Source organism: Equus caballus, chromosome 8 (assembly GCF_041296265.1).
Source record: "Equus caballus isolate H_3958 breed thoroughbred chromosome 8, TB-T2T, whole genome shotgun sequence".
Lineage (NCBI taxonomy): Eukaryota > Metazoa > Chordata > Mammalia > Perissodactyla > Equidae > Equus > Equus caballus.
This window is the reverse complement of record NC_091691.1, coordinates 17820630-17835715: the sequence shown is the minus strand read 5'-3', so window position 1 is coordinate 17835715 and position 15086 is coordinate 17820630. Positions and strand designations below refer to the sequence as shown.

Below are 15086 nucleotides of genomic sequence, written 5' to 3'. Positions count from 1 at the left end.
TAGCAGGGCTGAATTCTCAGCACGTCTGCTCTCCACGGCGGCACCTCTGAGGCTTATCCTGATAAACTGTGAGGAAAAGCTCACCATGGCCAACAAAACTCAACACACTCTGGTCCTGCCTACCTGCTGTGTTAATTTCCTGTTAATTTTCTTGTAACAAAAGTACCACAAACTGGGTGGCTTAAAACAACAGAAATTTATTCTCTCACAGTTCAGAAGGTCAGAAGTCTGAGATCAAGGTGTCAGCAGGCTCGATCGCTCTCGAGGCTCTGAGAGAGAAACCATCCCAGGCCTCTCTCTCAGCTTCTGGTGGTTGCCAACAATCACTGGCATTCCTTGGCTTATAGATGTACCACTCCAGTCTCTGCATCTGTCATCACATGGCATTACCCCTGTGTGTCTGTGTCCAAATTTCCCTCTTCTTATAAGAACACCAGTTATTGGAATAGGGCCCACCCTAATCCTCATCTTACCTTAATCCTCATCTTACCTTAATCAACATCTGCAAAGACCATATTCCAAATATGGTCACAGACACAGGTACTCAGGGTTCAGACTTGAACATACTTTTTGGGGGACACAATTCAACCACGACACCCATCCAGCCTATCAGTACCTCACATATGGCACTCTGGCTACACTGGCCTCTCTCAGTTCCTCAGAGGCCACGTATATTTCCACCTCAGGGCCTTTGCATTTGCTGTCCCCTCTGCTTGGAATACTCAACCACAGATCTTCACCTGGCCAGCTCTTTCCCATCCTTTAGGTCTCAGTTCAAAATGTTACTGCCACGAAGAGACCTTCCTGCCACCCTAGGAAGAGGGGCCCTCTTTCTTTAATATACTCTCTTTTACATACTTCGTTTTATTCTCCTCATAATTATCATCACTATCTGAACCTATATTATTTGTTTTGTATTTTTTGTCTTCTCCCACCTGCACTCCACCCACAAGAATTTATGTTCTGTGAAAGAGGAATGGTTGTAGTTTTAAAAATATGTCCAGAAAATTCTTTGATACTTCTCCCTTCAAAAAATGGAGCCTAGTCGGGGCTGGCCCCGTGGCTGAGTGGTTAAGTTCGTGCGCTGTGCTGCAGGCAGCCCAGTGTTTCGTTGGTTCAAATCCTGGGCGCGGACATGGCACTGCTCATCAAACCGCACTGAGGCGGCGTCCCACATGCCACAACTAGAAGGACCCACAACGAAGAATATACAACTATGTACTGGGGGGCTTTGGGGAGAAAAAGGAAAAAAATAAAATCTTTAAAAAAAAAAAAATGGAGCCTAGGGGCCGCCCCCATGGCCGAGTGGTTAAGTTCGTGTGCTCTGGTTCAGCGGCCCTGCGTTTCACCAGTTCGGATCCTGGGTGCAGACCCAGCACCGCTCATCGGGCCATACTGAGGCAGCATCCCACACAGCAGAGCCAGAAGGAACTACCACTAGAATATACAACTGTGTACTGGGGGGCTTTGGGGAGGATAAGAAGAAGGAAAAAAGAAAGATTGGCAACAGATGTTAGCTCAGGACAATCTTTAAAAAAAGAAAATGGGGGGCCAGCCCAGTGGAGCAGTGGTTAAGTGCGCACATTCTGCTTCGGCGGCCCAGGGTTCTCCAGTTCCGATCCGGGTGCGGACATGGCACCGCTTGGCAAGCCATGCTGTGGCAGGCGTCCCACGTATAAAGTGGAGGAAGATGGGCACGGATGTTAGCTCAGGGCCAGTCTTCCTCAGTGAAAAGAGGAGGATTGGCAGCAGTTAGCTCAGGGATAATCTTCCTCAAAAAAAAAAAAAGGAAAATGGAGCTTAATACTTCCTGTACCCTTTCAAAGTGGACCCAGACTTAGTGACTCACTTCTAATGAATAGTATGTGGTGGAAGGGATGTCATGTGACTTCTGAGGCTAGGTCATAAAAAGGATAGGATCTGCCTGGCTCACGCCCTCTTGCATCACTTGCTCTGGGGGCAGCCAGCTGCCATGTTGTGAGGACACTTAAGCAGCCGTGTGGAGAGGCCCACACGGTGAGGAAGCAACTTGCCAGCTGTATGATCCTTCGAAGTGGATCTTTCAGATGATTTCAGCCCTCCTCTTTCAGCTGAGTCTCCAGGCATCATGGAGCTGAGAGACACACCATCCCCACAATGCCTGTCTGCGTTTCTGGCCCACAGAAATAGTGAGAGAATAAATGACTTGTTATTTTAAGCCATTAAGTTTGGTGGTAATTTGTTACATAACAGGAGGTAACTAATAAATGAACCTTGTCCATCTTGTTCACTGCTCCATCTCCAGCACCTAGAAACTGTGCCTGGCACAGAGCAGGTGCTCAGTGAGTATTTGACAAGTGAAAAACAGCTTGGACTAGGACCAAGAAGCTTGGTTAAGCATTTTTAAGTTTGAAAGGAAGGAAACAAAGCAAAAGAAAGGAAGAAATGGAAGGAATTCAGTTCATTCTGACACCCTGGGATTTCTTTCCCAGACCTTCTTTTAAATGGTCCTCCCAGAAGAAAGGAAGGTGGGTGGACCCCAACCCCAGGACAAGGCAAGCCAGACTCACTGATCTGTACCACACAGCTGGCTCCTGACTCTGGCCCCACTACGTGGCTCCCAACACACTTGAACTTCTTGCCATCCGACAGTTGGGACTGGTTCAGCATCTCCACTCCCAGTTTTGATGAGCCCACGACAACACCTCCTGGCTCTTCTGTCCACAGAAAGTCTGGGTCTGGGTATCCCCCGTCCCAGCGACAGGTGAGCTGCAGCTTGAACAATCCTGGTGACATCTCTGCCCAGCACTGAGGAGCTGATGGAGGGGGGTCTGCAAAACACCAGAGGACGTGGGCTTAATCACAGACTCAAGACAAGCCATTGGGCTGGCTCTCAAGCTTACAGAGCCAGGGTATCAGAGAAACATCCACCCCAGTTAGGGTACCTTGAAATAGCTCCCAGCACAAATGAGTGCCTGACAATAGTCAGGTTCTCTCTGTTGGGTGTTAAATCTCCAAGGGGGACATGGGCCTCATTTATCGTTGCATTTCTTGCTAGCCACATGTGGCTATTTAAATTTAAATTAAATTACAAATTTAGTTCTTCTATCACACTACCCACATTTTAAGAGCTCAGTAATCACACATGGTGGGTGGCTACTGTATCAGATCACACAGAATAGAACATTTCCATCATCATGGAAAGTTCTACTGGACAGTGCTGATCCCTAGAGGGAGTTACAGGTGGGAGGGGGACAGATTCACCCCCACCCCCAACATATACTTCCTTTTTATTATGTGCATGTATTATTAAAACACACATAAAAACTTAATAAGTTACAAACCTGTAAATCCAATACATGTATTAATAACTATAAAAATTCATATATATTATAAATGTATATACTATGTATATATTATGTATGTAATCAAATATTTTTATATATTTTATATAATATCCATAAATAGAAATAAATTTGGATCTTACGTGGATGAATAGATATGTGGCATCTACAAGAAAAATTATTGGAAATATACCAAAATAATGGTTAGAGTACAAGTGATTCTTTTCTTCTTTATACAGTCATGCATTGCTTAACGACAAGGATACATTCTAAGAAATGTGTTGTTAGGCGATTTCATCATTGTGTGAACACGTAGAGTGTACTTACACAAACCTAGATGGCACAGCCTACCACACACCTAGGTTCTATGGTACTAATCTTATGGGACCACCCTTGTATATGCAGTCTGTCTTTAACTGAAACGTCATTATGCGGCATGTGACTGTATTCATTTATATTTCCAACAGCAAGCACATTTGACTTTATATACAATAAATGTCATTTATGACAGAGAACATAGAGACACATAAAAGTTCTGAATAACATGAATTAAATAATGTGTCATTATCCTGCCCACTAATTTGTTGTTCTGATGTTCCCTTTGGTTAGCATCGATTATGAGTATACTCAGCGTGTCTACAGTTATTTTCGTTTGGGAAATTTGTGTCTAAATGCATTTGGTTATTTCCTCACCCCAAAAATAAAGATTCATGCTGGTTCCTAACAGTGCTAGAGGGCCCAGGCTTCAGGAATAGAGTGCATGAGGATAGATGAATGAATAAACAAATTGTGGTCTATCCATATAACAGAATATTATTCAACCATAAAAAGAAAGGCAGTACTGACACATGCTACAACATGGATGAATCTCAAAAACTTGATGCTAAGAGAAAGAAGCCAGTCACAAAAGGCCACATAGTGTCTGATTCCGTTTATATGGAATGTCCAGAGCAGGCGCATGCGTGGAGCTAGAACAGACTGGCGGGTGCCAGGGGCTGAGGGGGAAGAGGGGATGGAGGGACTGCTTAATGGATACGGGATTCCATTCGGGGTGATGAAGATGTTCTGGAACTAGATAGAGGTGATGGCTGCACAACATTGTGAATGTACTAAATGCCACTGAGTTGTACATTTTAAAATGGTTAATGTTATGGACTTTCATCTCAATTAAAAAAAAAAAGCATTAAGCTAGGCATTAATTCCCTCTCTGGCTCACAGGGACTCTTCTGTACCCCTACTTAGCAGCAAGCTTCTAGAAGAGGTGACTCCCTCTCTGACATGCAGCCCCTGGGTGTGTCCGTGTATGCTGAAGCATGGTAGGACTCATGCAGCGGGCACACCTTTGTCGACAAAAGGAAGAGGCACAAACATGCAGTTCACAAAGGGTCAAGGAGAGGAAGTGGGGGCGGGGAGTGCTGCTTACGCACAGTAGACAAGGAGCTCAGTGGTCACCTTTCGATGCCTCCCACTGAGCATGTTCATGGCCGAACAGGTGTAGTTCCCTTGGAGGTTTCTCGACATCAGCAGCAGAGTGAAACAGCTGACCGTCAGGTTGTTTCCAAAGGGCTCGTTCCTGGAATGCGGGGCCTGGAACCACCACTCCACCATAGGCGAAGGCCGGGAGTTGCTCCTGCAGCTGAAATCCACCTGGGAGCCCTGGGCTGCATAGAGGGTGCCGTTGGGGAGCGAGCCGGTGGTGGAAATGTTGACTTCAAGCTGATAGGGGCCGCCTGAGAAGAACAGGGGGGATGGGGAAGACTTGAGAGTTCATTTGAGCTCCAGCAGACACAAATGATCAGGAAGCAGCCAATGAGGACAATATGGAATACTTACTATGTGACAAATGCTATGCTAAGTGCCCTTACGGCAAGTACCCTTATTTAATCCTGAGTGATTACGTGAGACTTATGGGGGCTATCAATCCTTATAGAAAAGGGAATATGCGAATTGCTCCTCTTCAAAAACACTGGTGAATGGAAAGGCTATCTGTGCACTAAAGAGCTGACACTGCAGGCCTGAGTCTGCTGTCCTTAGAAAGGCCTGCTTACAAGGTTGGCCTTGGCTGGCAGCTGAGAACTTAGGTTTCGGGAGAGTTCTCACCATTCCCAGAACTGATAAGAGGGGGACTCTCTGTGCCTATGCTGTTTGTACAAACAGCGTGGTTTATGCTGAACACCTGCTTTCCCTCTGAGAGTCTGGAATTTCGGTATGTGCTGGGCAGAGGATGCCTACGTGACTAGCCCCAGTAAAAACCCAGGGTGCTGAGTCTCTAAGGAGCTTCCCTGGTAGGCGGCATTTCACACGTGTGGCCACAACTTGTTGCTGGGGGAATTAATCGTGTCCCATGTGATGCCCCTGGGAAGGGACCCTTGGAAGCTGCCTCCTGGTTTTCCCTGGGCTTAACCCGTGTACCGTTTCTCTTGGCTGATTCTGCTTCGTATCCCTTCACTGTAATAATCATGTTACACACTGAGTTCTCTGAGTTCTCCTGGAGAAGCGCTAAAACTGGAGGTGGTCTTCGGGACACACAGCACAATTTCACACTGAAAGACCAGAAACATTGGTTCCAGTTCCAAGTCTGGACTCCACTTACTAGCTGTGTGACTTTGGACAAATTACTTAACCTCTCCTAGTCTCCATTTCCACATCTGTAAAATGGGGGTGATGCTAGAACCTACCATAGGGGATTGTGGTGACAATTAAAAGAGTTACTACAGTAGAGCACTCAGAACAGTGCCTGGCACGTTGAAAGCAGTTGATCAATGCTAGGTCTTATCTTGGTTTCCCCTCACATTTCTGAACTTCTTGTCCCCAGAAATGCCTTCCCACTGTTGGTACCCATGCACCGACATCCCCTTTGATGAAAAGAATAATTCTTAACACCTGTGTATACTAAAGTCATTTAGTGTGTCACCCCTCCCAAAGATGTCCTCTTTTAAAAAGAAGAAGTTAGGAGGGCACTGCATGGCCAAAGGAATAAATCTATGACTGTAGAATTTTGAACAGAAATAGGCCAGTGGGAAAAATTATTTGGGGAAGGAAAAGGCTTTCCCAGAACCCCACAAAATACAGCATCTACTTTATCTATGTCTGGAGTCACTGTATAACTACAGAAATTGTGGGTTTCTGAGGACAATATTCTTGACAATATGCTTGTCAAGTTGGGGCTGGCTCCTAATAGTTGCAGTGATTTGCTGCAATCATGTCACCTCCCAGAAGGGAGTGCAGAAAAAATTCTACTGTGGTTTGGGAGGTGCTCAAACGTCCCATTCACTGTTGCTGGCTAGCTGGTTAGGTATGTGGAGCAGCAGGTCCCAGGGCGTGCCCACAGCTGGCAGGCACCCAGCTAAGCGCAGCGTACCTCTGCAGTACTGAGAGCACACCCGGGCCAGCAAAGGTAGTGTGTTACACTGGACAGCCTGGGTCTTCCAGATTGTCGTCTGGAGGGCCACAGTGGCCTGGCATGGACAGTGTGGACTCCCAGAAACTGGCTCGGAGGGGCTTTTGGCCAGCGCAGTTCTCAGCAAGAAATGGGGTAGGAAACAGGGAATGGATGAGAAGGAAGCAGGTGGAAGAGTTAAAAAAAAAATGAGAGAACCTGAAAGGCCTCCTGAATTAGGTGTTCAAAGGTTACAGCTCAGCTATAAACCCCTTGGGTTGAGTCTGCTTACTTAATTAAAGCTGACACCATCTTCTTGATTCCCTGGGGTTCTTCCCCTACTCTGATTTACTACAAAGAAGGAGGCAGCCATTTTCTTCCCTCCCACCTCTCTCTCCGCCCCCTTGATATCCCTAGAGAAACCACCAGCCCTTTTTGCTTGCGGGGTGATGGTAGTAATCAGATAGACAAATGGGGGAGGAAACAAAAATAAAAGGGCAAATAAATAAAAATATAGAGTGGTTACAAAGGTTCAGCATCTTATCGAGGCCTTAGTCATTGTCAGTTTCAGTTCTCAACTCTTTCTTGGTTGGATGCCTGAGCCTAGTGGTTATGCGCTTGTACTCTGAATTCAGACAGAACTGGGTGTAAATCTTGTTGCCACTTAAAGACACAAAACCTTGGTCAAGTGCTCACCCCTCTCATTCGTACTTTCCTGTCCTTCCTTTCAAATGAAAAGAACAGTAATAATTCTATCACTGGGTTCCTGAAGGATCCAATGAGAAAATATAAGCAAAACACTAGCCTGGTGTTTGACATGTGGTCAACGTCCTATAAATCTTACCTGGTTTTGTTATCAGAGGTATATGCGCAGACTGATTCAGTGACAGGCTCTAGCAAATGATGATCCACTGTCTGTTTTTGCACAGCCCACAAGCTAATAACGATGTTTATAGATGAACATTTGCAGTGGATTTGATGAGAGTGAACACTAACTTTGAACCCCAATTAAGTGAAATGTTATCCTCCCAAAAATAAATTCCATTCTTTTCACTACACTGTACTATAAAAACAGTAATTATTATATTTTGAATTTTGTCAAGAAAAAAATGTGGAAATATGTTTTCTCTCTTGTTTTATAAGTACTTATATAATATCCTCAATATTACCCATTGGCCCATGAAGTCTAAAATATCAACCATCTGGCCCTCTACAGAAAAAGTTTGATTCCCGTTCTAGAACAATCTACCACTATCTATCAGTAGGCATTTACTCTTTATACCAGTATTTTCTATTTGAAAATGACCTAAGAATATACTAGGCAGTCTCTACTAATCAGGGGACATACCTATAGTTCTACGGTGGGATGAGATCCTTGGGAAAACTTACAGAGACTGTTTTGATATCACTTTCAGAGACTGAACATAGAAACAACTGCGACAACCTCACTGCCTCCTGAGCTCCCTGATGACTGCCGATCCCATCCCAAAAGCCAGAACCCAAAGGTCTTCAGCCTCTTATAAACACCTATCTCTGCTTCAGATGAGCTTGGCAAGACTCAAATGAATCAATCCATGGGCAAGGATTATCCATCTTCTGATGGAAGCCAACAGTCTCTCTTCTTATGTTTATGTTCTTCTTATGCTTATGTTGTGACAAGGCACAGTGTCACCACTGCCAACAAAGAACAAGTGCAAATCCGATGGGCCCAATTAGTCAGGGAATGTGGGACTTTCCTGAAACTCTTTCCTGGAAGTCTGGAATGGCGGCCACATCACTGGCCAGACAGGAGCACTCCCCATCCCCCAAGCCCCAACTGAACCCAAAAGGGTTCCTGGAGGTTCATACAAACCAGCTTCCTCATTACCCAGGTGCCAACCAGCTCCAATGCTCCCTCGACCCTTGTTTGGCCTGAGATAATAGACACAGGGAGAGTCTGGCCCCGTGTTCCATGAACTCTGACTGCAGTCTTTCACGGACTAATCTTTAGCGTGATCACTCAGCTCCCCAATGCATAAGGGCACAAAGAAGCTCAAAGAAGCACAAAGTCTACTGGAATGTCTTAAGGTCTATGCTACCTTCTCCGTCCCTCCAGCCTTTCTGCAGATAAACACACAGCAGTTCTAACCTCATATTCACCCCAATCTGGAGGCAGGAGAGGGTAAGTCAATAAAATAAATGCCACAGCAGCCCTGAACGGCTCTATGCTAAGGGGTTTCTGTACTCTCTGGAGCAGCAGCCCCAATCCTGATGGTAAGTCTCTTCAACCGCACCATTAAATTAACAAGTAACGGCGCAGACTCTGTCGTCCTGAGATGAATAACAAAAATCACGTTGCGGTGCCCATTCCAGGTAGGTTGAATCACCCCAGGCCTATAGAAAACCTGATTCCCTGGAAGGCAGAGGCACCAAAGGCCCACCGATCAATAAGCAGAGATCCAAGTGGTAAGGAGGGGAAGCTACCGGCCTTCATACAGCCCGCTTCGTGTTTCTACAGCATCTCTGGCCATTCCTACATTCAGTGTCACTCACAAATAACAACTTGTCACATATTGGAATTTTTTTCTAGCTTCCAAGGGCATGTTAGAATGTTTGCAAACTTTTCTCCTTAAGAGACTAAGTTATCAACCACGTCAGTGAAAAGATAGAAGCAAAATCTAGGCACACAGAGTCCCTGACCAACAGCAACTCCTGTTCAAAAGGCCCAGACGCTAACCAATTGCTGGGAATTTGAGATGCATTTTTCCCAGAGGAATCTGCCACCTGCTTAACCAGTTGATCGAGGTACATGGGCCAAAGGCATACAGTGTGCCTAGCTCTGTGCTGAGAGCTGGCATGTTCATTTCATGAATGTGAGCAGTAAATCTGTGCCGAGTTTCCACCATTACCCCTGATTTCACAGATGACAAAACTAAAGTGAGAGGAGTGCAGGTGACTTCCCCCAAGGTCACAAGGACAACAGCCTGCAGGACTGGATTTGGATCCAGGCAGCTGGACCTCAGAGTGTACGCCCTCAGCCACTCAGCAATACCACCGCCCTCCAAGAAATAGTGATTGGATCAAGCCTAATCCATATTCTCAAATCTTCTATGCTGAAAACTATATGACATTATTGAAAGAAATTGGAGGAGACACAAAGAAAGGGAAAGCTATTCCGTGCTCAGGGATTAGAAGAATAAATATAGTTAAAATGTCCATACTACCCAAAGCAATCTATAGATTCAATGCAATCCCAGTCAGAATCCCAATGACATTCTTCACAGAAATAGAACAAAGAATCCTAAAATTTATATGGAATAACAAAAGACCCTAGATAGCCAAAGCAATCCTGAGAAAAAACAATAAGCTGGAGGTATCACATGCCCTGAATTCAAAATATACTATAAAGCCATCATAACTAAATCTTCTATGCAGAAATGAGGGCCAAGTTCCAATCTGAGATGCCAAGGCCTCCCCTTTGCCTGCTGTCGCAAGAGCAAGAAGGGGTTCTCTGATGCCCGGAGGGGTCTGGTGTTTGCCTGGGGTTCTCCTGGATGGGAACAAGGCCTGAGATTCTAGAGGGCTCTGGTGTATGTGAAACCAGAGGATGTCTGTGCTATGGACTGAATGTCTGTATCCCCCACAAATTCATATGCTGAAGCCTGTCCCCAGTGTGACGGTGTTAGGAGGTGCGTGTTCGGGAGGTGATTAGGTCATGAGCATAGAGTCCTCCTGAATGGGATTAGTGCCCTTATAAGGAGAGACCCCAGAAAGCTTGCTTCCTCTCTCTGCCCTCCACCATGTGAGGGCACAATGAGAAGACATTTATGTGCAAACCAGGAAGGGGCTTTGCCAGACACTGGATCTGCCGGCACCTAATCTTGGACTTCCAGCCTCCAGAACCATGAGAAATAAATGTTTGTTGTTTAAGCCACCCAGCCTATGTTATTTTTGGTATAGCAACCCGAACTAAGATAGTCTGTGTCCTGTTTTTATCAACAAGCCCGACACTAGTCAGGGACATCCTATGTTTCCAAATAAAGAAGTTTCTGTAATACGAATTGTACCACTGTAACTCAGGGAGCCCAAAGCGCCATTTCAGTTTAGTGATATTTTTTAAGATGTAAGTTCATTTTCATCATAAGAAGGGCTTGCATTTATCTCCCTACAGGGCAATAATGAAACTAATCAATCCTCCAATAAACTTAGGCAATGATTAATAAATCAGTGTCAGATAGAGTCATCATAAACTGGAGAGAGCGATGATAAAAAAACCAAAATGCTGTATTGCCACTGTACCCTCTGTGGTCAAAAGAGAAGATATTTATTGATGAGAGACCGACATGAAGGAATTATTAATTACTGTTTGGCCCCCGGAGGAAGGGAGGCCTGCCAGCACTCGCCCATAGGCTCACAGTGGGAACTGAAAAGATCTGGGCCAAAATGGGTGGCATTTTTCGTTCCACCCACATTCATTCCTGGCCATTCAGCAATTCAGCTGTGGCATCTCCAGACACAAAAACACTGCGCTCACAAATTCCATAAGCCTTGAGAGTTGGCGGAAACCTTAGAGACCATCCAAACATCTAGAAGCATTCTGGAAACCTCTCTTTCCTTCCTTCTCCACTTCTAATCCACCAGCGAGTCTCACTGGTCTACCTCCAAAATATTTTCTGAACCTGTTCATTTTCACCAGGGCCACTGCTGCCACCCTGGCTTTGGCTACCAACATTTCGTACCTCCAGTTGGCGTTCCTGTGTTTATTTTATCAGTCCTTCTCAAGACCACACACATACATTCTCCATGTGTAATTCAAATAATCCACACACCTGCTTAAAGCTCCAAGAGTTTCCCCTGTACCCAGAATAAAATCCCAATTCCTTACTAGGTGTATTCGTTCCTGGGGCTGCCTTAATAAGGTACCAACAACTAGATGGCTTCAAACAACAGCAATTGATTCCCTCACGTTCTAGAGGCCGGAGACCGAGGTTTCAGAAGAGCCACACTCCCTCCAAAGGCTCTAGGGGAGAGTCCTTCCTTGCCTCTTCCCTCATGTCTGGTGTTGGCCATCAGTCCTTGGCATGCCTTGGCTTACAGCTACATCACTCCAGTCTCTGCCTCTGTCGTTATATGATGTTCTCCCCGTGTGTCTCTGTATTCACATGCATTTTCCTCCTCTTATGAGAATGCCAGTCAATTTTGGTCCAGCCTAATGACCTCATCTTAATTTCATTACATCTGCAAAGACCCCATTTCCAAATAAGGTCACATTTACAGGTACCAGGAGTTAGGACTTCACTATATCTTTTTGGGGGGCATAGTTCAACACAACATGAGGCCTCCCCGGCCCCCACAGTGTGGCCCTGCCTCCCCCGTCTCACACATCCTACCCTCTCACACACTGGGCTCGCACCACACCAACCTTCTCCCCGTCTGCACGTGCACCATGCTCTACCCATCTGGCACTGGTCGTAGGTCCTACTGGATCGCTCTCTGTCTCCTCTTTGCACAACTGGCTCCTTACTTATCAATTAGCTTTGATGTCACACCCTCCAAAAGCTCCTCTCTGATCCCCCAATTTAGTGTTTCAGAGAATCACATCACCCCATCTCAATTCTCTGCATAGCCTTGCACTCTGATATTGCCTGATGCTTTCGTTCACTGGTTTACGGTCCGTCTTCTCCCTCTAGGATGTCAGCTCCACGCATGCAGGGATCTTGTCCATCCTGTTCACGCCTGTGGTCCAATACCTGGAACAGTGCTTGGCATCAAGCTCTCAATAAATATATGTGGAATAAAGGAATGAGTAAATTCTTATTTTACAGACGAGGAAACTAGGGAGCAGTAAAATGATCATATGAGCATTTCTACTAAACTACACAACCTGGATATAGAATGTGCATGTCCCTCTAAACCTGTGACCAGCAAACTTTTTCTGTAAAGGGCCAGAGAATAAATATTTTAGGCTTTGCAGGCCATACAATCTGTGTTACGGCCACTCAACTCTGCCAAGGGCAGTCAGAGATAATATGTAAATGGATGAGTGTGGCTGTGTTCCAAGAAAACCTTCTTTATGGACACTGAAATTTGAATTCCATATATTTTCACATCACAAATCTTATGCTTCTTTTGATTTATTTTCAACTGTTTAAAAAGGTAAAAAAATATTTGTAGCTTACAGGCCATACAAAAATAGGCAGCAGGCTGGATGTGGCACACAGGCTGTAGTCTGCCAACCCCTGTTCTAAATTCACACATGTCTATTGACAGACATGAGAGACTGTTTTTGGAAAGCACAGTAGTAACAGTAGCTCATGCCAAGCCCTGTACTGAGCACTGTAGCATAAGGGCACGTACGGGATCAGGCATGCAGTATTTTGTCCCCAGTTAACAAATAAGAAAAATCGAAGCTCCGAGATATTAAGCTACTTACTCAAGATAATAGAGAATTAAGCAACAGCCTTAGGAGTGGAACTCAGGCAGGCTGACTCGATTACTTTATACTCTGACTTTGCTGCATAATAAAATGATATTAATGGTAAGGATAATATTAACAACAAGTCGAAAGTAATCACTAACCAATATTCCAGGAACTGTTTACGGCACTTTATAAACTGGTATCCGTCACAGCAATTCTGTGAGGCAGGACTTCTTTTCATCCCCATTTTACAGATGAGGAAATACTGGTGCGAGAGGTCACCCAGCACACAGGAGGCAGAGCCCGGAATGAAGCTCAGGCCATCGACTCCCAAGCCCTCCTCCTGTCCAAGGCTGTGAGCACCTCACCAGCCAGCCCCAGTCTGCTCCCATCCCACTTACTGGCCACCTGCAGCCACACTTGGAACCACTGAGTCTCGTTCAGGACCTCCCGGCAGGTGTAGTTCCCCTCATCCTGCAGGCTCAGCGCCTCAATGTGCAGGGAGCTGGCATTCGCCAGGGAGAAGCGCGGCTCGGCTGGTGGGAGGCTGGAATTCGAGGACAGGAGGAAGACGGGCTCTGAGTCATTGCGGTACCAGGTCACTAGGCCCCTCGGTCCCGAGATGTCGCCACAGGGCAGAGTAATGTTCTCATGCACTTCTCCGATGACAGCAGCCTCCAACCCTGTACAAGGAAAGGTCAGGCTGTGACTACCTTTACTGATCTCTGAAGGATCTCCTTTTTGCAGCCCCTCTATTAGAATTTAAAAAAAAAAAAAAAACAGGAGGAAGATCCAAGATGAGCAGACTTCTTTGTCTCTCCCCCTTCGAATCTACAACTAATTGGACATTCATCGCTTGACAAAGGATATCTATATAGCATCTCAGGACATTAGAGAGACCCACACTGCTATGCATCACAAGGCGGACAGACTTCCCTCTGGGAGGAGGTGGAGATAGGTGAAAACTCTCTGACCCCGACCCCTGAACAGCCTAGAGCCTGCGGGCAGCTTTCTTCCAGTGGACGCCCCCAGAACATTGCCGCACACCAAGGACAGGAGGGAGTGCACACCAGAGGAGCGACAGTGGAAACAGGTGAACAGAGCCCTACCTAAGCCCCCTGCAATTACACCTGAGCCCAGAGGGAAGCTCCAGAGTTACACACCGGAGGCAGTGGGGAAAACCCCTACCTGCCGTTAGTGGAGAGGTCCCACCCAGCATCCACAACGCCTGGAGGATCCCGGAGAGAATCCCAAGCAGCGCGCCGGCCTGCCAGCTGCCGCCGCCGGCTCCTCTGACCGGGCTTCCGCCCGGGAGGGAATCAGGACTACCGGAGATCTCCTGGGAGAGGTCCGGGCCTGGGTGGAGCTCCAGCGGCTGGCTACGCGGCCCGGGGGAGAAACTCTAGAGTTCAGTCCCAGCAGCAGGCAGAGTCTTTCCCTGCCATTATCGGAGAGGCCCCGCCCAGCATCCACAACGCCTTGGGGCTCCCGGAGAGAATCCCAAACGGCCCGCCGGCCGGCCAGCTGCCGCCGCCGGCTCCACTGACCAGGCTTTCGCCCAGGAGGGGCTCGGGACTACCGGAGATCTCCTGGGAGAGGACCAGGGCTGGGTGGAGCTCCAGCGGCCAGCTACTTGGCCTGGGGGAGAAACTCTGAAGTCCCGTCCGGGCAGCAGGCAGGGTCTTTACCGGCCATTATCGGAGAGGCCTCACCCAGCATCCACAACGCCGGGAGGGTCCCAAAGAGGAGAATCCCAGGCAGGGCGGCAGCCGACCAGCTGCCACTGAACTCAAGGTATCCAGCTATCCCCTAGACAGGGCAATGGGCTCCCCGAGATCCTATGGGAGAGGACTGGGGCTGGGTGGAGTTCCAGCGACCCGGCTCTGTGGCCCAGGGGAAAACTCTACAGTCTCACAGAAGCCTCAGTGATAGCCTCTGCACAGCACTAGTAGAGAGCACCCATCTGGCAACCACAAGGCTGGAAGAC

The 15086-nt window shown here is 46.9% G+C and overlaps 1 protein-coding gene across 3 annotated transcripts in view; it reads right to left on the bottom strand.

Moving 5' to 3' along the window:
* VSIG10 (V-set and immunoglobulin domain containing 10) overlaps window positions 1–15086 on the bottom strand; it is a 37785-nt gene that overhangs the window by 12760 nt on the left and 9939 nt on the right. Inside the window, exons 1-4 of one of the 3 annotated variants that reach the window (XM_070220092.1) lie at window positions 14288–15010; window positions 13501–13782; window positions 4751–5053; window positions 2550–2810 (exon numbers count right to left, since the gene is read on the bottom strand). In XM_070220092.1, coding sequence (XP_070076193.1) covers window positions 2550–2810; window positions 4751–5053; window positions 13501–13782; window positions 14288–14318 — 877 coding nt within the window. In that variant the 5' untranslated portion in view covers window positions 14319–15010. Of the gene's footprint in view, window positions 1–2549; window positions 2811–4750; window positions 5054–13500; window positions 13783–14287; window positions 15011–15086 lie in introns of those variants that run through there. The other 2 variants (XM_001489301.5, XM_005612570.4) reach the window with 2 other exon arrangements.